The 22452-nt window shown below is 36.6% G+C and overlaps 3 protein-coding genes across 3 annotated transcripts; 2 read left to right on the top strand and 1 right to left on the bottom strand.

Annotated features, from left to right (window-relative positions):
• Positions 1–3120: 3120 nt before the first annotated feature.
• On the top strand, positions 3121–13186 carry LOC117216433. The gene is given in 6 exon segments (XM_033463133.1): positions 3121–4939; positions 4942–5032; positions 5034–5048; positions 5050–5225; positions 10512–11792; positions 11844–13186. Coding segments are annotated over 6 exon segments (4725 nt in total).
• A 2478-nt stretch (positions 13187–15664) lies between these two features.
• On the top strand, positions 15665–17408 carry LOC117216414 (salivary glue protein Sgs-3-like). The gene is made up of 2 exons (XM_033463115.1): positions 15665–15735; positions 15994–17408. The coding sequence occupies exons 1-2, from the start codon at positions 15729–15731 to the stop codon at positions 17265–17267; spliced, it is 1281 nt and encodes a 426-aa protein (XP_033319006.1). The 5' UTR covers positions 15665–15728; the 3' UTR covers positions 17268–17408.
• An 86-nt stretch (positions 17409–17494) lies between these two features.
• LOC117216415 lies at positions 17495–21237 on the bottom strand. Its single transcript, XM_033463116.1, has 3 exons — positions 21087–21237; positions 18796–19005; positions 17495–18015 (listed from the first exon to the last, which is right to left on the bottom strand). Exons 2-3 carry the CDS (start codon positions 18978–18980, stop codon positions 17757–17759), a joined length of 444 nt encoding a protein of 147 aa, XP_033319007.1. The 5' UTR covers positions 18981–19005; positions 21087–21237; the 3' UTR covers positions 17495–17756.
• Between the last annotated feature and the right edge of the window lie 1215 nt (positions 21238–22452).

Genomic DNA, 22452 nt, shown 5'->3' with positions numbered 1-22452 from the left:
CACATACATATGATCGCGTCTATTCGTGTTACGTTTCAAAAATTTACATGACGGCGTATCATAAATATGTGCTCCACTTTGGAATTTGTCGTCCTGTCCTGAGAACTGTGAGATTATTGAAGAAAAAAACTAGAATGATTCATTTTCTCAAATGTTAGCTAACGTAGAGAAGATTCTATCGTTACATGAAACACTAGAAACGTTATGTAACTTCACAGAGAGATTTCAATTTGTCTTACTTGGATGAATCACTGATATATCTGCGTTCTCTTGCAACTGTTATATATAAAGTGCAGGCTGAAAACAATATGTACTATGGACGTCTAATATCATGATTCCTATATGTTCGGGAGCAAATTAATAAATCAAGACTTCGAAGCTATCCAATTTGGGAGACTATCTTAGGAACGGTTAGAACAAGTCCTAACGAAAGATTCAAAAGGTTTCTGTCTTTGGATACCAATTCCTATGAAGCTGTCATTGCTGCTTTTTACATCGTAGATTTAAAAATCGTCGACTATTAGAAGTGGCAAATAAAACATTGAACATTTAACGCTCAATTTTTATTAATGTGGTCATATCAGCAAAGCATTATTACGAAGATGTAATTAAAGCTATTGAAAAATCTCAAGTAAATAACGATTCCGCGTGTGAAGGAGGCGAAGATGAAACAATAATAATTCCACGAGTGTTATCCGAAGATAAGAATAAATAACTAAATCGAAATTTTAATTGGCAAGATAAAAGCTCCGATTTGTTCATGTTAAATGATTATTCGATAAGAGACAGTTTTCTGAACAATACAAGCCTCTTTCATCTACCGCACCAATCGAACGATTATTTTCTCTCGCAACAATATTAGATGGGCCGAGGCAAAGATCGTCACCTCGTACAATACAGTATCTTAAGAAAGCACCTTATTTGAATACCTACAGGACACATTACCTACGATAAATGTGATATGCCGATTTTGATGAAAATTTGTAGATTCATAGTGCAGCTAATAATACGGATCACCTACTTTTTCTTTGCCGACCATCGTTCACATTTCGCAGGTGAAAACTCTCAAAATGTGCATAGATGCCTATCGATAAATTTTATATTCTCATCAACAAATGTAAGCATATAAATAGATTTTAAAGAATCCATCTGTTTCAATACATCCTCGTTCATTAAATTTTGTAAATATTTGACAATTTTAACCAAAATTTGTTTGTGTAAACTGGACATCTAAATTCGAAATACGGATAAATCAGAATTTCAATTTTTTGTAAATTGACTAAGATAATCATCGTTTAACTAACTTGAACAAACTTTTGCCTTCTATGGACAACCAAAATTTTCCAAGCTAATTTGGGTGCCATTATGGTTAGGAATCGGCGTATCTTTGCATTTAATGTGCTATAAGTCATCTGTGATATAATAAAAATTATCGTCACAGGTAAATCCAGTTTAATCCGCATCGAATATCTGAATATATTCCACGGTGTCACCTGCTGAATCAGTAGATCAACCTTATTCTAGTCGGACGTGGCCGGAAGAGCAAGTAAAGTACGCGAATATTCCATTGAATAAAAACGCTATATCATGCGTATTTCATAATATTTTGAAAATCTAGGCTAAATTTCTCTTCCCTGATAACGTTGTTTAAGATAATCATCATCGTAGGAATATGTAGATAAACGTAATCGCTTTTTCTTAACAGAAATCATAAAAAGCTTTGGCGACTAAACCTTGGAAAGATATACGAATAAAACACGGAGATATTTAATTTATTATTATTATTAATATAAAAGTCGTTTATTGGCATTTTCCTATTACATGTTTTACGATAACTATACGAAATCTGCGCAATGAATAACATATTTCCAATTTATAATTGTTCATATCTATATTTTGATCGGTGAAATTATATTATAATATGATCTTGTTACGATCTTATTTGTATCATTGTGTAACAGGACAAGAATTTTAAGAATTGCGTTCTATATCTTTATTAGTACGTTGTAAAGTCCAATCGAGTGATTCGATTCTGTTACGTATGTAAAGTGTGATTCTGTTTATACCATGGATGTATTATAGTTGTCTGTTATTATTTACTTCTTTTTATGATACTATTCTACGAGTAGTTTACTTCTCTCATTGAAATTGTTATACAGAATCGCTTGCTTCGAATTTCTCGACATTCTCAAGACTTTGATGACAGTTTGCATTCTCAGCGCTCCTAAATATATATTTAAGTACATAACACATCTTCTGTATCGTTATTAAGCACTATTGTCGCCCCATCGCATCATTGATATGTGAATTCCAAAACGATAAGTCGATTTATACGAGTGACAACTCTAAAATTGCGATTAAGATTATAATGATATTTGTCGTTCAAAAATACTGTAAGCTTGAGTAGTTAAATGATTGTATCGTCCGATACAAGGCACGAAGATATGCTGATAGTCCGATAAGTTACCTATAAAAGTCAAATCTTACAACTTGGTAATGTCAGTTCCTTCCAAAAAACCATCTACAGGAGAGTGTGTTATCTTTCCATTGTTAGAAATAAATCTGTTGGAATGAGAGGTGAGTAATTTTACTTGTGATATAGTTCGTAACCACGTTGCTTTTGGGACTTTATTTTAGTATTGCATATCCTTATATCGCATATATTATAAGAACAATATTTTCTTTGGGAGAATATAGAGAACGAAATAAATTTTTTCGGCTACTGATGAACATTAACAATGGAGGAAGCTATTTTTAATTCCGAATAACCATCGAAGACGAACATTTTTTGCGTATTGGAAACCACTATTGAAAATTGTTACGCTGTTAACTGTTACACTTAGCGCCTATATATTCAACACTGCGTCGTATATGCATTCATCAGGTTGCTACACTGATGATCAATACGGTTTTTAGTTACCTATAACCATTAACGATGACCAAATTATTTTCATTAGCAATAATCATGATCAATGATGGAACTCGTTTTAGTCTGTCACTGATAATGATAATCAAAACAAGTTTTTGCAAGATTTCTTTAAGATGTAGGGGACATGAGTTTCCACTTAAACAGAAATTAGCTTTTTCTTCATGACACGCAGAATAGTATTGACATACAGAATGGCAGATTCGATATTTTCTTCTATTTCAGATTTATTATTACTGGTCAGTGCCGTTTTGGCAGTGACGGGGAACGCTTTTGCCGAAATACACGAAATTCCCACAAAATGTCCAGAATCTGCAGGCAAAACCGTACAGCTCGCTCACAAACACGATTGTACCAAGTTTTACGAGTGTTCCAATGGACAGAAGCTACTCTCGAATTGCCCAGAATTTGCCCCGGGACAGAAGCTACATTTCGACCCTGAACTTCAAAATTGTACTTTCCCATGGAAGGCAAATTGCGCGTCAAGAGCTCCGGATTGTTCAAAGGACGAATTCATACAACCTCATCCCACCAACTGTAGCCTATATTACAAATGCGAGAACGGGGAAAAAGTCTTAAAAACGTGTGACGAAGAACAGCTGTTTTGTTCTGACTCTCTAGAATGTGTACACAAAGATGCCGCCAAGTGTAAAGTTTACGATTCGTGTCCAACAGGCAAATTGTTGGAGGCTGTACTTCTCCCGCATGATTGCTATCGTCAATCGCTGTATTACGAATGTGTCGATGGACAATACGATGTTAGACGGTGCCCATCGGGCCATGAATTCGACGCTGAACGTAGACAATGTGTGTCTAATGTCCCCTGTCCTGTAACCGGTACTAAGAGAATTTCTCATGAGACGGATTGCGGTTTGTTTTACGAATGCGTGGATGGTGTTAAGGTAGAGAAAGTTTGCGAAGATGGATTGTCTTTCGACGAAACCAAGGGTATATGTACTTGGCCTCGGAGACACGAGTGTTCATCGAACTTCAATCAAACCGACCTTGCTACATACTTTCTACCTCATGTAGCGGAGGAAAAAGATGTTCTAGATTGTCCACCAGTGGGATATGGACTCGTACATCATGAATGCTCTTGCACCAAGTATTACTATTGCGAAGAAGGAAATAAGATTCTTGCCATATGTCCTAATGGCATGATATATGATAATAGTAGAGGAGTTTGTGACCTACCGAATGTCGCCATATGTTGGAACCAAAAATATATTCAGGATAGTTATTTATATGATAATTGTTATAATTCACATCAGTGTCCACCGAGTGGCTATCGTCGCTCTTCTGATGAAAAGTGCTCTGAGAGTTATTACGAGTGCACGAACGGTGTCAGATGCGATCGGTCGTGTGGCGAAGGATTAATTTTCAATTGCGAAAAGCTACAGTGCGATATACCCGAGAACGTTGGCGGCTGCAACGGTGATCACCCTACTACCACGACTACGACTACGACAACTACCACTACAACGTGGCGCCCGCCCTATTGCATTGAAGGAAACCAAATGCCTCACGAGTGTAACTGCTATGCATATTACGTATGTCGCAACGGAGAATACCAATGGATGAAATGTCCCTCAGGCGAAATATTTGATTGGGCGGAGAGGAAATGCATGTCACAAAACATTGCTGAATGTCGCCCCTCTGGAAACAACGGATGCCAAGGTAGTTGTTCGTCAAGTAGTGACCTGTTGCCCCACAGGGAGTGCAACAAGTTTTGTACATGCGATCATGGAACTGCCACAGTTCAAAATTGTCAAGCCCATACGTATTACGACCGGTCCAAAAAACACTGCGACTGGCCAGAAGCCATACGGGACTTGCCGGCGCATTGTGATCCTACCGATTGTAGTTTCGGTAAGAATTATGTTCCTCATGACTGTTACTGTGACAGATATTATGATTGTTCAGGCAATGGGAAATTTCTTCAGATGTGTAAAACTGGAGAATACTTTGACTATACAGAAGAAAAATGCGTTGACAGTAAATATGCTCACTGTTATGCAAAGATTTGATTAAGGATTGTCAAAAGTATTGTAGATGTAGCTGTAGGAACGTGTATATCGAGCAATGTGCCAGCGTTCTGTACTACGATATCGGGAGAATGTGGCTCAAAACATAAATTTATCGTTGAACTGTCCGTCTCTAACTGATTGTAGCAGTAATATTGGTGTTGCACCCCGTTATTGTAAATGTACACTTTGTTATGAATGCGACGGAAGATCCAAATACTGCGAGGTATGCGATACTGGATTAAAGTTTGATTTTGTAGTCGGAAGCTGTATGAGTAAAAATGCTCATTGTTGCAACTGCAACTTACTGGCAAACGAAACTATATGGTTGGATATACCATTTGTGAATAATTTTCTTTAAAAGCTAGGAAATGAATCGTAGAATCAAAAAGAAACGAATTCGTAGAATAATAAAGATAAATGGTTTGTTGTAACACCTTCATTGAGTATCTTTGAATTCCAGAATATTACGATATTACAAGGTTAAAACGCAATGCTGCTTTTATATATTGTCTAATTTATGTAATCTTTTAAGATGATTGTATTGAATTTGACTATACATTGCAAGTTAGCCGTAAGTAATAAAATTAATGATAAATGACATCATTTAATTAGCATTCATTCTTATACGTATACATAGCATGAAACGTTAACAATTTAATTATATTCGATTCATTGCCATGTATATTGTCACGATTTTAGTTTATAAAATTGCGACTGATTAGCAAAAACATTACCATAAATGTGGTTGTTCCGTCGTGCGACATTCTATCCAGGCCAGGCCACACACCGCGGACAGGATGGCAACCAGATGTCCGCACGCCTTCACTGCGTACCTTCAATAGTCTTAAGAGTCGATTATAAATCTTAGAGGAATTTCTAAAGTCCTTCAGACCAAGCCAAACATCTGCACTAAGTCACTGTCTAAAGATTATTGTTTACTACGGAAAGATAGGAGAAGTTCGTCTTTCTCATGTACGATGTTTTACCCTGGCAACTTTCTCTCGGGGCGGTTAACACCCTTCCTCCACTCTTCCACACCAATCCAGAAAATTAACCTATTACCAGAGAAGTCCTTCCCTTACTCTCCCAACAAGAACTTCGTCTTAACAAATCAGCTTTTCTCGCATCATTAGACCCACCCATCGCAAGTGTCCTCCGCTGCATCATCGTTACAGAAAGTCAGTCTTTATACGTTTTTTGAACCTTCAGCATCTAAGCGTGCGTCGCGTACAACACCTTGTTACTCTAGCTATCAATCGACTTAATTGTACATTTCTAGTTAAGAAGTTGTTGGAATAAACATTAGTTGTATTCGTTACTTCAGTATAAAATCAATTTAACCACCCCTATTATTGCAACCGAAATCAGGGGATCGATCACTTCGTGACGTCGATTATCCAATCGTAACGGGAATTTACGACTCCCGTTGACGTACTTCTTCGCGATCGCGTCTCCCCGCGAGTGGTCGAAACAGTGGTAGTTACATGTAAAGTAAATGTAAGTCAAAGATGCCATGTAAAATATAAAAGATCGCATTGTAAAACATTCGATGGAAATAAAAGTTGTTCGATATTGCATTCTATTCTATATGTTAAATGATTTATCAAATTGGATGTGCACCTATCATTGGATCTATACCTACGGAGTGATAAAAATTTAATTTCCTTTACCAGTAGCTAGAGATAGTACATAGTGTGGCGGATCGGTATCAATAGGAAACAGACAGGTCGAGGTATCAACGCGGCGCAACACCTCCCGGGCGATCCGCTGGTACCAATCGCCAACACTAGAGGGCTACGACGACAACGAGTCTGTCTAACTCGCTAGCGGTCGAATATACGAGCGATTGATACAAATACCGCACCTAGCGAGACTCCCTCTACGTCTAAGGCAGGGATTACCGGGCATAGCCTTACTGACGAGTCCACCGGTAGTCCCGCGACGAAACGCACGACTCTCCTTTCATCCGCCACAATAGTTTAAAGACGAATATTGAAATGTACATCGTCGACAAAATTGTACCTTCGGCGGCTATGGAAAATAAAAAATTCAAAACCACATTTAAAAATATGGGCATTATATGGTGCATATAAAGTACTAGTCACTAACGATACAAAAGCATTGCAAAACGTAAAATATGTTTCCGCTACTGTTGTTATTTGGTCCTGGAAAAATTGGCGATATTTTTCGCCTGAGAATAAAGTTGGAAGAAGATCATTGGCTTTGTCATAGCGTCGCCAAAAACGCACGCATTCGCTCATTTCGAACAAATTGCTCTGAAATTGCATAACGTTTACGCTTTGTATAAGTTAAGTTTTCTTAAAACTGGTGCAATAGTGATTTAGAACAGGCTGAATTTTGTCAAAGCCTTTCCAAATTTTTGTGTACAATACGAAACAGATGTGGTGCATTTTGGGGGAATTATAGACTTTCGTGCCAATGACGGTTTTCTTACTTCACATCTTCATCGTAGAGCTCATTCACATACATATGATCGCGTCTATTCGTGTTACGTTTCAAAAATTTACATGACGGCGTATCATAAATATGTGCTCCACTTTGGAATTTGTCGTCCTGTCCTGAGAACTGTGAGATTATTGAGGAAAAAAACTAGAATGATTCATTTTCTCAAATGTTAGCTAACGTAGAGAAGATTCTATCGTTACATGAAACACTAGAAACGTTATGTAACTTCACAGAAAGATTTCAATTTGTCTTACTTGGATGAATCATTGATATATCTGCGTTCTCTTGCAACTGTTATATATAAAGTGCAGGCTGAAAACAATATGTACTATGGACGTCTAATATCATGATTCCTATATGTTCGGGAGCAAATTAATAAATCAAAACTTCGAAGCTATCCAATTTGGGAGACTATCTTAGGAACGGTTAGAACAAGTCCTAACGAAAGATTCAAAAGGTTTCTGTCTTTGGATACCAATTCCTATGAAGCTGTCATTGCTGCTTTTTCACATCGTAGATTTAAAAATCGTCGACTCTTAGAAGTGGCAAATAAAACATTGAACATTTAACGCTCAATTTTTACTAATGTGGTCATATCAGCAAAGCATTATTACGAAGATGTAATTAAAGCTATTGAAAAATCTCAAGTAAATAACGATTCCGAGTGTGAAGGAGGCGAAGATGAAACAATAATAATTCCACGAGTGTTATCCGAAGATAAGAATAAATAACTAAATCGAAATTTTAATTGGCAAGATAAAAGCTCCGATTTGTCCATGTTAAATGATTATTCGATAAGAGACAGTTTTCTGAACAATACAAGCCTCTTTCATCTACCGCACCAGTCGAACGATTATTTTCTCTAGCAACAATATTAGATGGGCCGAGGCAAAGATCGTCACCTCGTACAATACAGTATCTTAAGAAAGCACCTTATTTGAATACCTACAGGACACATTACCTACGATAAATGTGATATGCCGATTTTGATGAAAATTTGTAGATTCATAGTGCAGCTAATAATACGGATCACCTACTTTTTCTTTGCCGACCATCGTTCACATTTCGTAGGTAAAAACTCTCAAAATGTGGATAGATGCCTATCGATAAATTTTATGTTCGCAACAACAAATATAAGCATATAAATAGATTTTAAAGAATCCATCTGTTTCAATACATCCTCGTTCATTAAATTTTGTAAATATTTGACAATTTTAACCAAAATTTGTTTGTGTAAACTGGACATCTAAATTCGAAATACGGATAAATCAGAATTTCAATTTTTTGTAAATTGACTAAGATAATCATCGTTTAACTAACTTGAACAAACTTTTGCCTTCTATAGACAACCAAAATTTTCCAAGCTAATTTGGGTGCCATTATGGTTAGGAATCGGCGTATCTTTGCATTTAATGTGCTATAAGTCATCTCTGATATGATAAAAATTATCGTCACAGGTAAATCCAGTTTAATCCGCATCGAATATCTGAATATATTCCACGGTGTCACCTGCTGAATCAGTAGATCAACCTTATTCTAGTCGGACGTGGCCGGAAGAGCAAGTAAAGTACGCGAATATTCCATTGAATAAAAACGCTATACAATGCGTATTTCATAATATTTTAGAAATCTAGGCTAAATTTCTCTTCCCTGATAACGTTGTTTAAGATAATCATCATCGTAGGAATATGTAGATAAACGTAATCGCTTTTTCTTAACAGAAATCATAAAAAGCTTTGGCGACTAAACCTTGGAAAGATATACGAGTAAAACACGGAGATATTTAATTTATTATTATTATTAATATAAAAGGTCGTTTATTGGCATTTTCCTATTACATGTTTTACGATAACTATACGAAATCTGCGCAATGAATAGCATATTTCCAATTTATAATTGTTCATATCTATATTTTGATCGGTGAAGTTATATTACAATCTAATCTTGTTACGATCTTATTTGTATCATTGTGTAACAGGACAAGAATTTTAAGAATTGCGTTCTATATCTTTATTAGTACGTTGTAAAGTCCAATCGAATGATTCGATTCTGTTACGTATGTAAAGTGTGATCCTATTTATACCATGTATGTATTATAGTTGTCTGTTATTATTTACTTCTTTTTATGATACTCTTCTACGAGTAGTCTACTTCTCTCATTGAAATTGTTGTACAGAATCGCTTGCTTCGAATTTCTCGACATTCTCAAGACTTTGATAACAGTTTGCATTCACAGCCCTCCTAAATATATATCTAAGTATGTAACATATTTTCTGTATCGTTATTAAGCACTATTGTCGCCCCATCGCATCATTGGATATGTGAATTCCAAAACGATAAGCCAATTTAAATCAGAGCGATAAATCTAAAATAACGAGTAAAGTAATAACAGGAATTATCGTTTGAAAATAATCTAAACTTACATTGTTAAATGATTGTATCGTCCGGTACAAAGTAGCAAGATATGTTGATAGTCCGATAAGTTACCTATAAAAGTCAAATCTTATAATTTTGTAATGTCAGTTCCTTCCTAAAAACTGACTATAGGAAGGTGTGTTATTTTTCAATCGTCAGAAATATATCTGTTGGAATGAAAGGTGAGTAATTTTACTTGTGATATAATTCGCAACCACGTATGTTGCTTTCGGGGCTTTATCTTACTTTGGTATGTCCTTATATCGCATATTTTAGACGTATATTCTTTGAGAAAATATAGAAAACGAAATAAATTTATTCGGTTACTGATGAACATTACCGACGAAGGAAGCTATTTTCAATTACCAATAATCATCGTAGACGAACATTTTTTGCTTATTGGAAACCACTATTGAAAATTGTTACGCTGTTAACTGCTACAATTAGCGCCCATATATTCAACACTGCGTCGTATATGCATTCATCAGGTTGCTACACTCACGATCAATACGGTTTTTAGTTACCTATAACCATTAACGATGACCAAATTATTTTCATTAGCAATAATCATGATCAATGATGGAACTCGTTTTAGTCTGTCACTGATAATGATAATCAAAACAAGTTTTTGCAAGATTTCTTTAAGATGTAGGGGACATGAGTTTCCACTTAAACAGAAATTAGCTTTTTCTTCATGACACGCAGAATAGTATTGACATACAGAATGGCAGATTCGATATTTTCTTCTATTTCAGATTTATTATTACTGGTCAGTGCCGTTTTGGCAGTGACGGGGAACGCTTTTGCCGAAATACACGAAATTCCCACAAAATGTCCAGAATCTGCAGGCAAAACCGTACAGCTCGCTCACAAACACGATTGTACCAAGTTTTACGAGTGTTCCAATGGACAGAAGCTACTCTCGAATTGCCCAGAATTTGCCCCGGGACAGAAGCTACATTTCGACCCTGAACTTCAAAATTGTACTTTCCCATGGGAGGCAAATTGCGCGTCAAGAGCTCCGGATTGTTCAAAGGACGAATTCATACAACCTCATCCCACCAACTGTAGCCTATATTACAAATGCGAGAACGGGGAGAAAGTCTTAAAAATGTGTGACGAGGGACAGCTATTTAATTTTGACTCTTTAGAATGCGTAGACAAAGATGCCGCCAAGTGTAAAGTTTACGATTCATGTCCAACAGGTAAGTTGTTGGAGGCTGTACTTCTCCCGCACTATCGCAAATCGCTGTATTACGAATGTATCGATGGACAAGATGCTGTCAGACGGTGCCCATCGGGCCATGTATTCGACAATGAACTTAGGCAATGTGTATCTAAAGTTTATTGTCCTGGAACCGGCACTAAGAGAATTTCTCATGAGACGGATTGCGGTTTATTTTACGAATGCATGGATGGTGTTAAGGTAGAGAAAGCTTGCGAAGATGGATTGTCTTTCGACGAATCCAAGGGCATATGTACTTGGTCTCCGAGACACGAGTGTTCGAAGGAAAAAAATATCATAGATTGTCCACCAGAGGGATATACATTCTTACCACACGAATGCTCTTGCACCAAATATTACTCTTGCGAAGACGGAGAGAGATTTATACAACAATGCCCTGAAGGCATGATGTATGATTATATTAGAAAAGTTTGCGATTTATCGCGTACCGCCATATGTTGGAACCAAATGTATACTGACGACAATTACCTAGATCCAAATTGTTATAATTCAACTGACTGTCCAATCTATAGCCATGCTCGCTTCCCTCATAAGGAGTGTAGGTTTTATTACGAGTGCAAAGGGGGTGCGAAATGTCTTCGGAGGTGTTCTGAAGGGCATGTCTTCAATCCAAATCTCCAATTGTGTGATCTACCTAAGAACGTTCCCGGCTGCGGCGGTGGTGGCAGTAACGAACCTGACGATACGACACCTAATAATACAGACAATGAATGTACTTGGTGTAATTGTAATAATTGTATTATTCGGTCAGCTTATCCAGAAGACTGTAATCTGTATTATCAATGTGAAAATGGACAGAAAGTGATAAAGCGCTGTCCTCGAAATCTAGTATTCGACCATATAAATCAGATTTGTGACTATCAAGAAAATGTACATTGCATGCCCACAACTACGAGCATAACCACGCCCACGCCCGCGACTCCCACTACGAAGCCGCCCGAATGCATTGAAGGACAGCGACGACATCACGAGTGTCAATGCAGTGAATATTACGAATGTCACCACGAACGATACCAATGGTTCAGGTGTAGCCCAGGCAAATGGTTTGATTGGATACTGTCAGAATGTGTGGCACAAGACATAGCTCACTGTTACCACCATGAAAATAAAGATTGCGAAGGCACTTGTTCGTCAAGCACTAGCCGGTTGCCCCACAAGGACTGCGGCAAGTATTGTACATGCTACCGGGGAACCACCACAGTTGAAACCTGTCCCCGCCATATGTATTACGATCGAGGTACACAAAACTGCCAGTGGCTAGAAGATATAAGTTACTGGGGGACGCAGTGTAATCCTTCCGACTGTAGCTTCGGTATCAATTATGTTCCTCATAAATGTGACTGTGACAAATATTATAGGTGTTCAGGGAATTCGAAAACACTTGAACAGTGTGGAAGCGGGCTATACTTTGACTATAAAGAAGAAAGATGCGTTGATAGTAGATATGCTCACTGTTATGTGAGCCCATCATGTGAAGCAATTAAGAAATGCGGAACCTGTGAGGCCACAAAACACAACACAAGTAGTTACGCAGATGATTGTCAAAAATATTGTAGATGCAGCGGTAGGAGCGTGTATATCGAGCAATGTGCCAGCGGTCTGTATTACGACATCCAGTCAGGAGAATGTGCCTGGCCTGAAAACGTAAATTTAACATTAGGGCACTGCCCGCTCATAACTGACTGTACCAGAACTTCCAAGTTTATACCCCATAATTGTCGATGTGAACTTTATTATGAATGCATAGAAGGAGTCAAATATCTCGCAGAATGCCCTGGCGCATCATCTTTTGATTATGTACTCGGAACCTGTGTGAATAAAGAGCCCCATTGTTATCATGAATTTTCGACACCTGATATAATCAATTCCTGTATAGGGTACTGTCCGGAGCAGACGTCTTCTAGTCCGATTGTCCGTTTGCAACACAAAGATTGCAACAGATACTGCGTATGTTCAATGGGAACTCCTTATATCGTCAATTGCCCTGGATGTAGTCAGTATGACAGTCAACTGCAGACCTGTGTACCTTCAAATCTTTGCAACTGCGACCTACGGGCAAAGAAAACTTTGTGGTCGGATATACCATTTGTGAGCAATTTTCTTTAAAAGCTAGGAAATGAATCGTGGAATCAAAAAGAAACGCTTTCATAGAATAATCGCTAAAGATAAATGGTTTGTCGTAATAGCTTCATAGAGTATCTCTGAATTCCATAATATTACGATGTTACAAGGTTAAAACACAATGCCATTTTTATATATTGTCTAATTTATGTAATATTCTAGGATGACTGCATTAAATTTGACCACAGATCGCAAATTTTCTGTAAATAATAAAATTAAAGATATGTGACACCATTTAATTAACATTCATTGTTATATGTATGCGTAGCATGAAACTATATCAATTTAATTATATTCGATTCATCGCTATGTATATTGTTACTATTTTATGTTGTAAAAGTGTGATTGATTAGCAAAAACATTACCATAAATATGGTAGTTACATACATAGCAAACGTAAATCAAAGATACCATGTAAAATACAAAAGATTGGATTGTAAAACATTCGATGGAAATAAAAGTTGTTCGATATTGCATTGTATTCTATATGTTAAATGATTTTCGCAATGACGAAATATCCCCCAGATGTAGATACGGTAGAATTCCTATTATCCGGCATACTCGTGAGGGGAGTCGAATAATCAAATTGGGCTATACCTATGGAGCGATAAAAACGAAGAAAATAATTTGAAAACCGACCACCGATAAATATGTAATGCAATTTATACGAATAAGAGTAAAATATGCAGACAAGATATGTAGATTATACAAGGTATGAAATATACGTCTGACATTAATTTAATTTCCTTTACCTATGGATACACAGTAAATAGTTTAAAGTTGAATATGGAGACGTACATCGTCGATAAAATACATTCTTTATATTCATGAATTCTAATTCTTTTGTTTGTTAGTTGCGCGTAATTATATGAATGATATCGTGATACCAAATTTGCGCGCTTTTCAAACGCGATCTAGCAATTTTCATTGACATGGTCTCGGTAGCTTTACAACCCTAACTCAATCATTTGTTAAATATGATATTAAAATTATAAATATATTTTCACTTAATAGGTTATATTAATATTCATGACGTAGACATATCAATACTCGTGATGTAGGTCGTAACACTATGATAGAATATAAATTGATAAAGGTAACGATATCGAAATACGATTCGATTAAAAGGAACTAATTCAAAACTAGATTAAAATTCAATTGAAACACGATAATTTTTGTTTCAAAGTACTTGTATTTTATTTTTGAATATATTTTAGTTTTCGATGAAACCCATCGTTTCCTCAATAGAGGTATGGGTTATGAAGGTTATGAGGTAAATCATAATTGGTTTTATAGCTAATTTTAAAATATCACAGTACTATCAAATTTCGCACATATTATTGAAATAAAGAATAAATATCCTTAGATCGTGTATATTGCGTAGTGTATCTGTTTGGCGTAAGTTGCGCGCATTACATTTTATTAAAACATTTGCTGATATTTGTTTTTTTTTTTATCAAAAACTGAAATTGTCAAAAGTATAAGTATAGGTATAGAAAATTTTCATGAAAAAGCGACTTTAGGTAATTTCATTAACGGATCCATTGCTGTCCACAACCACTTAAATTTTATCGATTGATGTGGCTAACTCGGTTTCAAAACAATATTATAAGATATCGATTCGAAATCGCTTTTAACGATGGAATTTGTATATTCTGTAACTTAAATCAGAACTTCCATTGTTCTGTACATGAATGCACAATGAATGTTGAATTGTTGGATGTTTCAACATAACTTTCATACTATCATTAATAAAAATCAATATCAATCTTGTAACCCAATACATTATTATTCACGTAACCTTCAGTCCGAAAAATTTCCAACTGTTTAGGTATAATAAATTAATGAAATACGAATAATGAAATAAAATAATTTATTTTTCTGTTAGAGTTATTTCATTGTTTTCTATTTTGATCTATCGTACTTAAGATTAAAAAGCTTAGTAGAAAGAGAGTAAAAATCATGTTATTAGTAAGTTATTTAATTGATTTCGAGTATTACGCCATAATGATAACGATATATAACCTCATTTTGAAGAAGTATGGTGAATAGCAAGACGATTTTATTATTCTCGAAAAATTGAGAAAAATTTTCTGTTCGTTACAATATTTTTCACTTCCAAACAAATAATGCTTCCTTTGTCATTTTTCCTTATTTATCAAAAATACGTGAGATATTTAAGGTGATCCAGTTGGGTTGTTTCTCTTATACTATATGTAAAACAGTACTTTTATTCTATGCCGTAACACATTAAAGCGAAACTTTTAATTTGCTGAATACGTTGTACCTATGTAATTATTGGTTCGATAGATCAAGCTCTAAATATAAAGGAAATGGTAGAATAATGATGATCAACTAAAACTTCGGTAAACTGATCCCAAGTTAAATAAGGATGTACGTATTGGCAGAGATAAGATAAATGATATGTTAATGATAAGATTCAGTCCATTATAAAAGTCGATTCGCATAGATTATATTTGTCAGTTTTCTGTAGATAAGGAATGGTGACTTCGTTTTATTATACAGAATGAAGGGTAAGTAACTTGAATATTTTTAACAATTTCTCGTAGGAAAAAATTCATAAAGAAGATAGCGATGCCCATTAGTACAATAAGTAAGAGACAAAAAGATGTAGTTTAAATAAAACGGCAGGCACTTTATTTTACAAACTGGCAAACAAAAATGCTTGAACCCTCTCAATATGTACGCTTAATAAATAATGACAGTTGAAGATGTAAGTTAAAGATAAAATTTGATAAATTACAATAATGTTTTCTTTTCATACATTTCAGTGTTATATCTGTTGTTCATTGCTGTCACTGTAGCGACGGCGGACGAAAATTGTCCTGAAGTAGTATCTCACGACTGTATTCCAATGCAGGAATGCATTGGTAAAGGAAACAAGACGTATACGCATCATATTCCTTATCTCGACGACTGTCATAAATATTATAAATGCTTAGGATATATGGCATGCCTACTATGCTGTCCAAGGTTCGGCATTGGACAAAATCGGCTGGTCTTCAATCCTGAACAGCAGGTCTGTGACTGGCCATTTGAAATACCAGAACTAAAAGCAAAATGCTATGACATTTTTCCATCGACCTCCCCGCCAATTACTCCACCGGAACCAACCACCTCGTCAACTACTCCACCGGAACCGACCACCTCGCCAACTACTCCACCGGAACCGACCACCTCGCCAACTACTCCGCCGGAACCGACCACCTCGCCAACTACTCCGCCGGAACCGACCACCTCGCCAACTACTCCGCCGGAACCGACCACCTCGCCAACTACTCCGCCGGAACCGACCACCTCGCCAACTACTCCGCCGGAACCGACCACCTCGCCAACTACTCCATCGGAACCGACCACCTCGCCAACTACTCCGCCGGAACCGACCACCTCGCCAACTACTCCATCGGAACCGACCACCTCGCCAACTACTTCATCGGAACTGACCACCTCGCCAACTACTCCGCCGGAACCGACCACCTCGCCAACTACTCCGCCGGAACCGACCACCTCGCCAACTACTCCGCCGGAACCGACCACCTCGCCAACTACTCCGCCGGAACCGACCACCTCGCCAACTACTCCGCCGGAACCGACCACCTCGCCAACTACTCCATCGGAACCGACCACCTCGCCAACTACTCCGCCGGAACCGACCACCTCGCCAACTACTCCATCGGAACCGACCACCTCGCCAACTACTTCATCGGAACTGACCACCTCGCCAACTACTCCGCCGGAACCGACCACCTCGCCAACTACTCCGCCGGAACCGACCACCTCGCCAACTACTCCACCGAAACCGACCACCTCGCCAACTACTCCACCGAAACCGACCTCGCCGTCTGATGATAATCCAACTCATGCGCCAATAGTAAGTAATTGTCCATCAAGTGGAGTCGTAAATATACAGCATGAAACTGACTGCAATAAGTATTACACATGTCACGATGGAAGAAAATCGTCTGTAAAAGTATGTCCAGTAGGTACGCTTTACAACCCTATAATTGGTGCGTGCGACTTGAAAGAACATGTTCGCTGTGAGTAAGATGAATGTAAAAGAAAGATCTTTCTGTTTGCTACAGATTTAATTTATAAGAAAAAAACACCCCGTCCCGTAAAATTGCAGGAGCATAATATAATGCTTTTACATTTATTAACTCTGTATATAATTCTTATAGTTGTTTTTCATAATATCTATACTTCAGTGTAATGGAGAAATTGAAATATATGTATTGTGAAATTCTAATTAATAATAAAGTATTCAAAAATATATCAAATAAAATGTCGTTTATTTCGTACTAATACCTCCTATTTCGCACAAATCGTAACGAGACGACTAGTTGTCATCTTTTTACCTTTTTTTAAATTCATGGAGGCACTTTTTGCCTTCAATTGCAAATTGAGGCGAACTTGTTTACAAAGAGAATTATTTTTATCATAATATTGATAAGCAATTTAAATAGAGCAACTGACAAACAATCGAATGTAACGGGATGTATATGTCGTAAACAGGATATAGGACACGCAAATTACTTTATTGCACATCGTCGTAGTATTTTTCAACTGTGTCTAATACGTGACAAGGCGGAGAATCGATTCGTGAAGTGCTCTTCTTAGGGTCAGACTTTTCCACCTCATCGAGGAATCCACTCTCTTCTTGCTTCCTCTTTTCGAATTGTCGGTTTGCTTTCGGTTGCTGCGAACGTTGAGAATTCTCCAGGATTGTTTTCATCGAATCCCAAACATAATTAACTTCCGGTACAGAGGAGAGAACACTTCCCCTTTTTCCATATCTATTCACGTATTAGAAGCATTATAATAATGTTATAATAACTTTACCGTATCTCCTACAAATACACACGTTTATGTTCAAACTACCAATTATCACGCCCGAAGGAAAAGTTTCAAATTCTTACAATATTCATCAAAATTCATAAATTGTTTATACGTTTGCTGTAAACGCGATACGAATTAATTGCGTCAAACAATACGTTATACAACCGAGCAAAAGGTGTGATTCTATTTGTCTCTGCTCGTCTTTTTATGCAGATATGCGCAATGTGATTATTTGCTTCTTATCATTATGATCATCATACTTCTTGTCGATCTGTATTATTGGTTTTTTATTGTATTTCACTCAAATGATTTTGTAAATAAGAGTAGGCCTGTATGTATATTGTCAAAAATTAATTTTATTAACGTGAAAACTGTTGAAAATATCGACTATAATATTTCATATGCAATTATGCTCTTTGATCTAAATTATTATACAATTCTTGTAACGTATCGTGCACCCTTATCTTTTGTTTCTAAAATATACCTTTGATTTAATAAAACATCGAGAACAAAAGTTTGTCAGGTCGAAACACAGAATTGATACACACTGTATCGAGTAGGTTATCAACATCTTTTCTCGGGAACGGTGTCTCATGTCATGGAAAAACTTTATTCTACATGTTTGACTTATTTTTTCACGAGAAATCGCCTCTTGCTCGATTATAGGTACCACCAATTACCGAACATTCAATACATTTCAAAAAAATATATCGGATAACGTCAGAATACATTATTACCTCGCTTTCCCGTTAAGGGAATAGAAATCACTAACATGATCGAGGTATTTTCTTAATTCTTCCTGATTCTTAAATATTTCTGGCCGAGTTGGTCTGGCCATCGGTCCCGGTTCGCCATGAACAATCCCAGTTCCAAGAATAAAAATAACGAGAAACAAGTAGATGCTATTCGAACACGATTGCATTCTTCTCGTCAGAAGTCACCGATTACTGAAAAAAAAAAAATTATTCTTGGTAGACACGACACTTTTTCTTGACATTTTATTGCATACTTAATTACGTAATAAAACACAAGCCACACAATATTCACGAATCAACAGAAATTTCTGTGCTGCACATTATCCACTTGTTCAAATTTCCCCGTTTCATAATACACTTAATATTTCGAACACAGCTGTTTCAATAAGCATTTCATTTTCAATTTGCCTGACATCTCACTGAATATTTCACTATCATAATTCAAATACCGTTGTATTATACAATAAAATGAACGGTTGATTTCCAAAGGTATCGTACGAATCGTTTCATTTTCTCATCGTTATTAATTCATTGGTATAATATTTAGCTTGTTTCTCATGTGTTTCAACTCTGTTCTACAGAAAGCATAAATAATCGTATTCGTTCTAACCGTACATCGTGATTGGAAATATCATTTGATTGTTTGATTTAATAAGCCGTACAACTGTAGCTTAAAATTCCCTCGATTGGTATTTAAGTGTACGTGAAAGCATAGCGTGAATTATGAAAAGCAATTTCGAACAATTCCGGATAACATGATACAGAATGAACAGATGCAAATGGAAATTGAACATGAAGTCGAGTTTAACTTCATCTATATTGAAATCTTTCCGCGGGGAGCAGTTGATGATTTAAAATATAATATTGAAATGCAATTGATCGGCGGATTAATTTATTCGAGGCAGCGTGTCTCGAAAGTCAAGGTCACGGTAATTTACGGAAATTTTCAAAGTCCCGCGAAACTAGACCGTCTTGACCGACTTGACCATCGTCTCAAATCGACTTTCACGCATTGATTTTACGGATAATATGATTTTAAGAAAATCACAAAGAAACTTCGACACTAATTACGTGACAATTAAGAGTCATTAAAATGATAATATGCGAGGTTTATCTATGATTTAATTTGTGCTGTGGATTGATTGCTCGCTATAAAGGGGGCGTCAAGTCGTCTATTTCCTCGTTTTATAGAGGTCTGTGGTCTAAAAGAATACACATCGTTTGGCGTAAACTAGCTACATAAAAGATACTCTCGTAAGCTTGATAATCCAGCAAGAAATGTGATTGTAAAGGAGAACGAATATTCATACAAGATTTAATACGCTGCATGTTTCATATCCCGTCTTTTTATAAATGCATTAACTTTTCATGGCGCATTAAATGTCGCGAGATTTATGAATGCGAAGAACGACTTAATTAATGGAACATGTTAACTCGAAAGTTCAAGAGGAGAGTAACTACGCACAGTGATTGAACTATAAGTTCATTTGCATCGATCTGGTTGATACGTGCAGTTCATATTCATGAAAAGAAAAATTCTTATTCAAAAAGATAATTCTTATTGAATATGTAAAACTAATTGTTATGTCAAACAACGGTAGCACACACACATATATGTCAAATATAACGAGTTAACGTTAGAAATAACGAGTTATCGAACCTATCACGATATATTACTTTCAAACTTAGCTGATTCTGGCTATTACAGGTCCATCCTACAAGATCTCATTAATACTATCGAGTCTTAGTTATAAAACGTTTCAAGTTTTTTTTAATAACGAGGAGAACACTGAACACGATTCGTGCTGGTTGTCTGTATCTTTCTAACACGTTCCAATAGTCAATAATAAGTATGCTATTAATTATTTCTAAGAACAATGCGAATTATCAGTACAAGAATTACTTCGAATTGACGAAAAACAATGATTTTATATTAGTCCAAAGCGATAGAGCTATACTTGTAGAATTAAATCGTAACTTTTGTTACTCGTAAGGAAGGTAAATGTGTAATCACGTATAAGATGTTATCAATGTCGAAATAGATATGGATACATTAATCGCCGAATTTTTTCGAAATATGTCGAAAACTTAGATCTAACTACGCATCTAACTACGAAGATATCACTGCAGGATGTATAGTTTATAGATGATCATAGTTTGATAAAAACGATTTTATTAATCAAAGTAAACTACACGAAAGCAACATGAACGATAGACTTGCGTGATCAGTACCTTGTTGTTCAAGAGTTTTATCGTAAATTATTATTACTCACCGATTAGTTGAAGTATCAATCCGTTGCGACGAAAAGATTTCCTGTATCCTAATGGAATATTCAGAAGTTGAAATCGAATCGGCCGCTCGCACCGCAGGACAGGAGTATATATACCTGGGAACGCACCCTCTGTCGCACCCCCTCGGCGGCAAATCGCGTATCGCGCAGCCAATCCACGCGGTTCAACCCCACCAGTCACTTTCCCCACTATTCCTTCGTCGATCCTTTTCTTTCGATCTTTGTATAAGGATTACGCTTAACAATTCGATTTAAAAGATCGATTTATCCCAACAAGGACGATCCCTGGCGTATCGATTATTCCTTTGTAATTTTTATCATTCGCGGTTTAACGTCAATCGTGTAAAATACTTTCCTCTATGCTATGGTAATGTTACGGTGAAACGACATTTTCAATATATGCTCTGATCAAAATGTGATGAAAAAAGAAGCGCGTTTCTAAAGGCGATGTCTACGTTCAACGTAGTATTCTACGATAAATGTCCTTTCCTAGCAGTTCCTTTCCTGCGAGCAATAAAAGTACTGTCTGTAAAAGTGTAATCAGATTGTAATGTAGTCTTGCGTGGATTTTATGAAACGTTTCCGCAACCAAGTCATCCCCGTAGGACGTAAAAACGGATATTACTTTCGCGAGTATTCTTTTGATAAAAACTGTACAATAATTTTAATAAATAGCCGCTCCTTTTTAAAGTAAAAGCATTCGATTTATTCACCAGCATTGGTTTCTTCTTCTAATCGTCTCGTTAATTGTACCTTCATCAATTTACTATCGCATCTGAATTATTTTTGTCCGGATTCGGCCGTTTAAGTTTTCACGAAATCACCCTCGTTTCCTCGATCTACTTTATGTTTAAAGTAAAACGTGATCCTAACTCGAACGGATATCCGCTGTTGAGACTTTAAAAACAAAATATCCGCGCGATACATTCGTCAATCTTAAGATCGTTAAACACGAGACAAGGCTTTCCGGAACTTAAGAATGACGATAACGATTCGAAAGCCACGCGCGCTAGAAATGATGGATGTAATATTGGCGTAATATTTCTCGTGTATACGTTGGCTTGATTGAATCGTGATGAGCATATCGATAGATGCGTTACAAGAGATTGTAGATACATTCTCACACAGGATCATTGTACAAGCTCCATGGGAAAGAAACTGTATTAATAAAACGACACCCTACAGGTTTCGTAGATTCCAGGATATAAAAGTTACTCGGAAGGCTCTCGTTAACGCGTTGACTGCCGCGCGAATTTTCTATACTTTTCCATGACAATCGTAATAAATTGAAGCATACACTAGATATACATAAACATGTACATACTACACCGTAACATCCGATTGTTGC

This window comes from Bombus bifarius, unplaced genomic scaffold, assembly GCF_011952205.1.
Source record: "Bombus bifarius isolate JDL3187 unplaced genomic scaffold, Bbif_JDL3187 scf7180000010271, whole genome shotgun sequence".
NCBI classification, from domain to species: Eukaryota; Metazoa; Arthropoda; class Insecta; order Hymenoptera; family Apidae; genus Bombus; species Bombus bifarius.
The sequence above is the reverse complement of the archived record's forward strand: the minus strand, read 5'-3'. Positions and strand labels throughout refer to the sequence as shown.

Excerpts from the sequence above, each read along its gene's own strand:
- LOC117216415 (XM_033463116.1), bottom strand. The coding sequence starts at position 18,980 with ATGCAATCGTGTTCGAATAGCATCTACTTGTTTCTCGTTATTTTTATT. Across the intron at positions 18,016-18,795 it reads TCCCTTAACGGGAAAGCGAG|ATATGGAAAAAGGGGAAGTG; the intron begins GTAATAATGTAT and ends ATACGTGAATAG.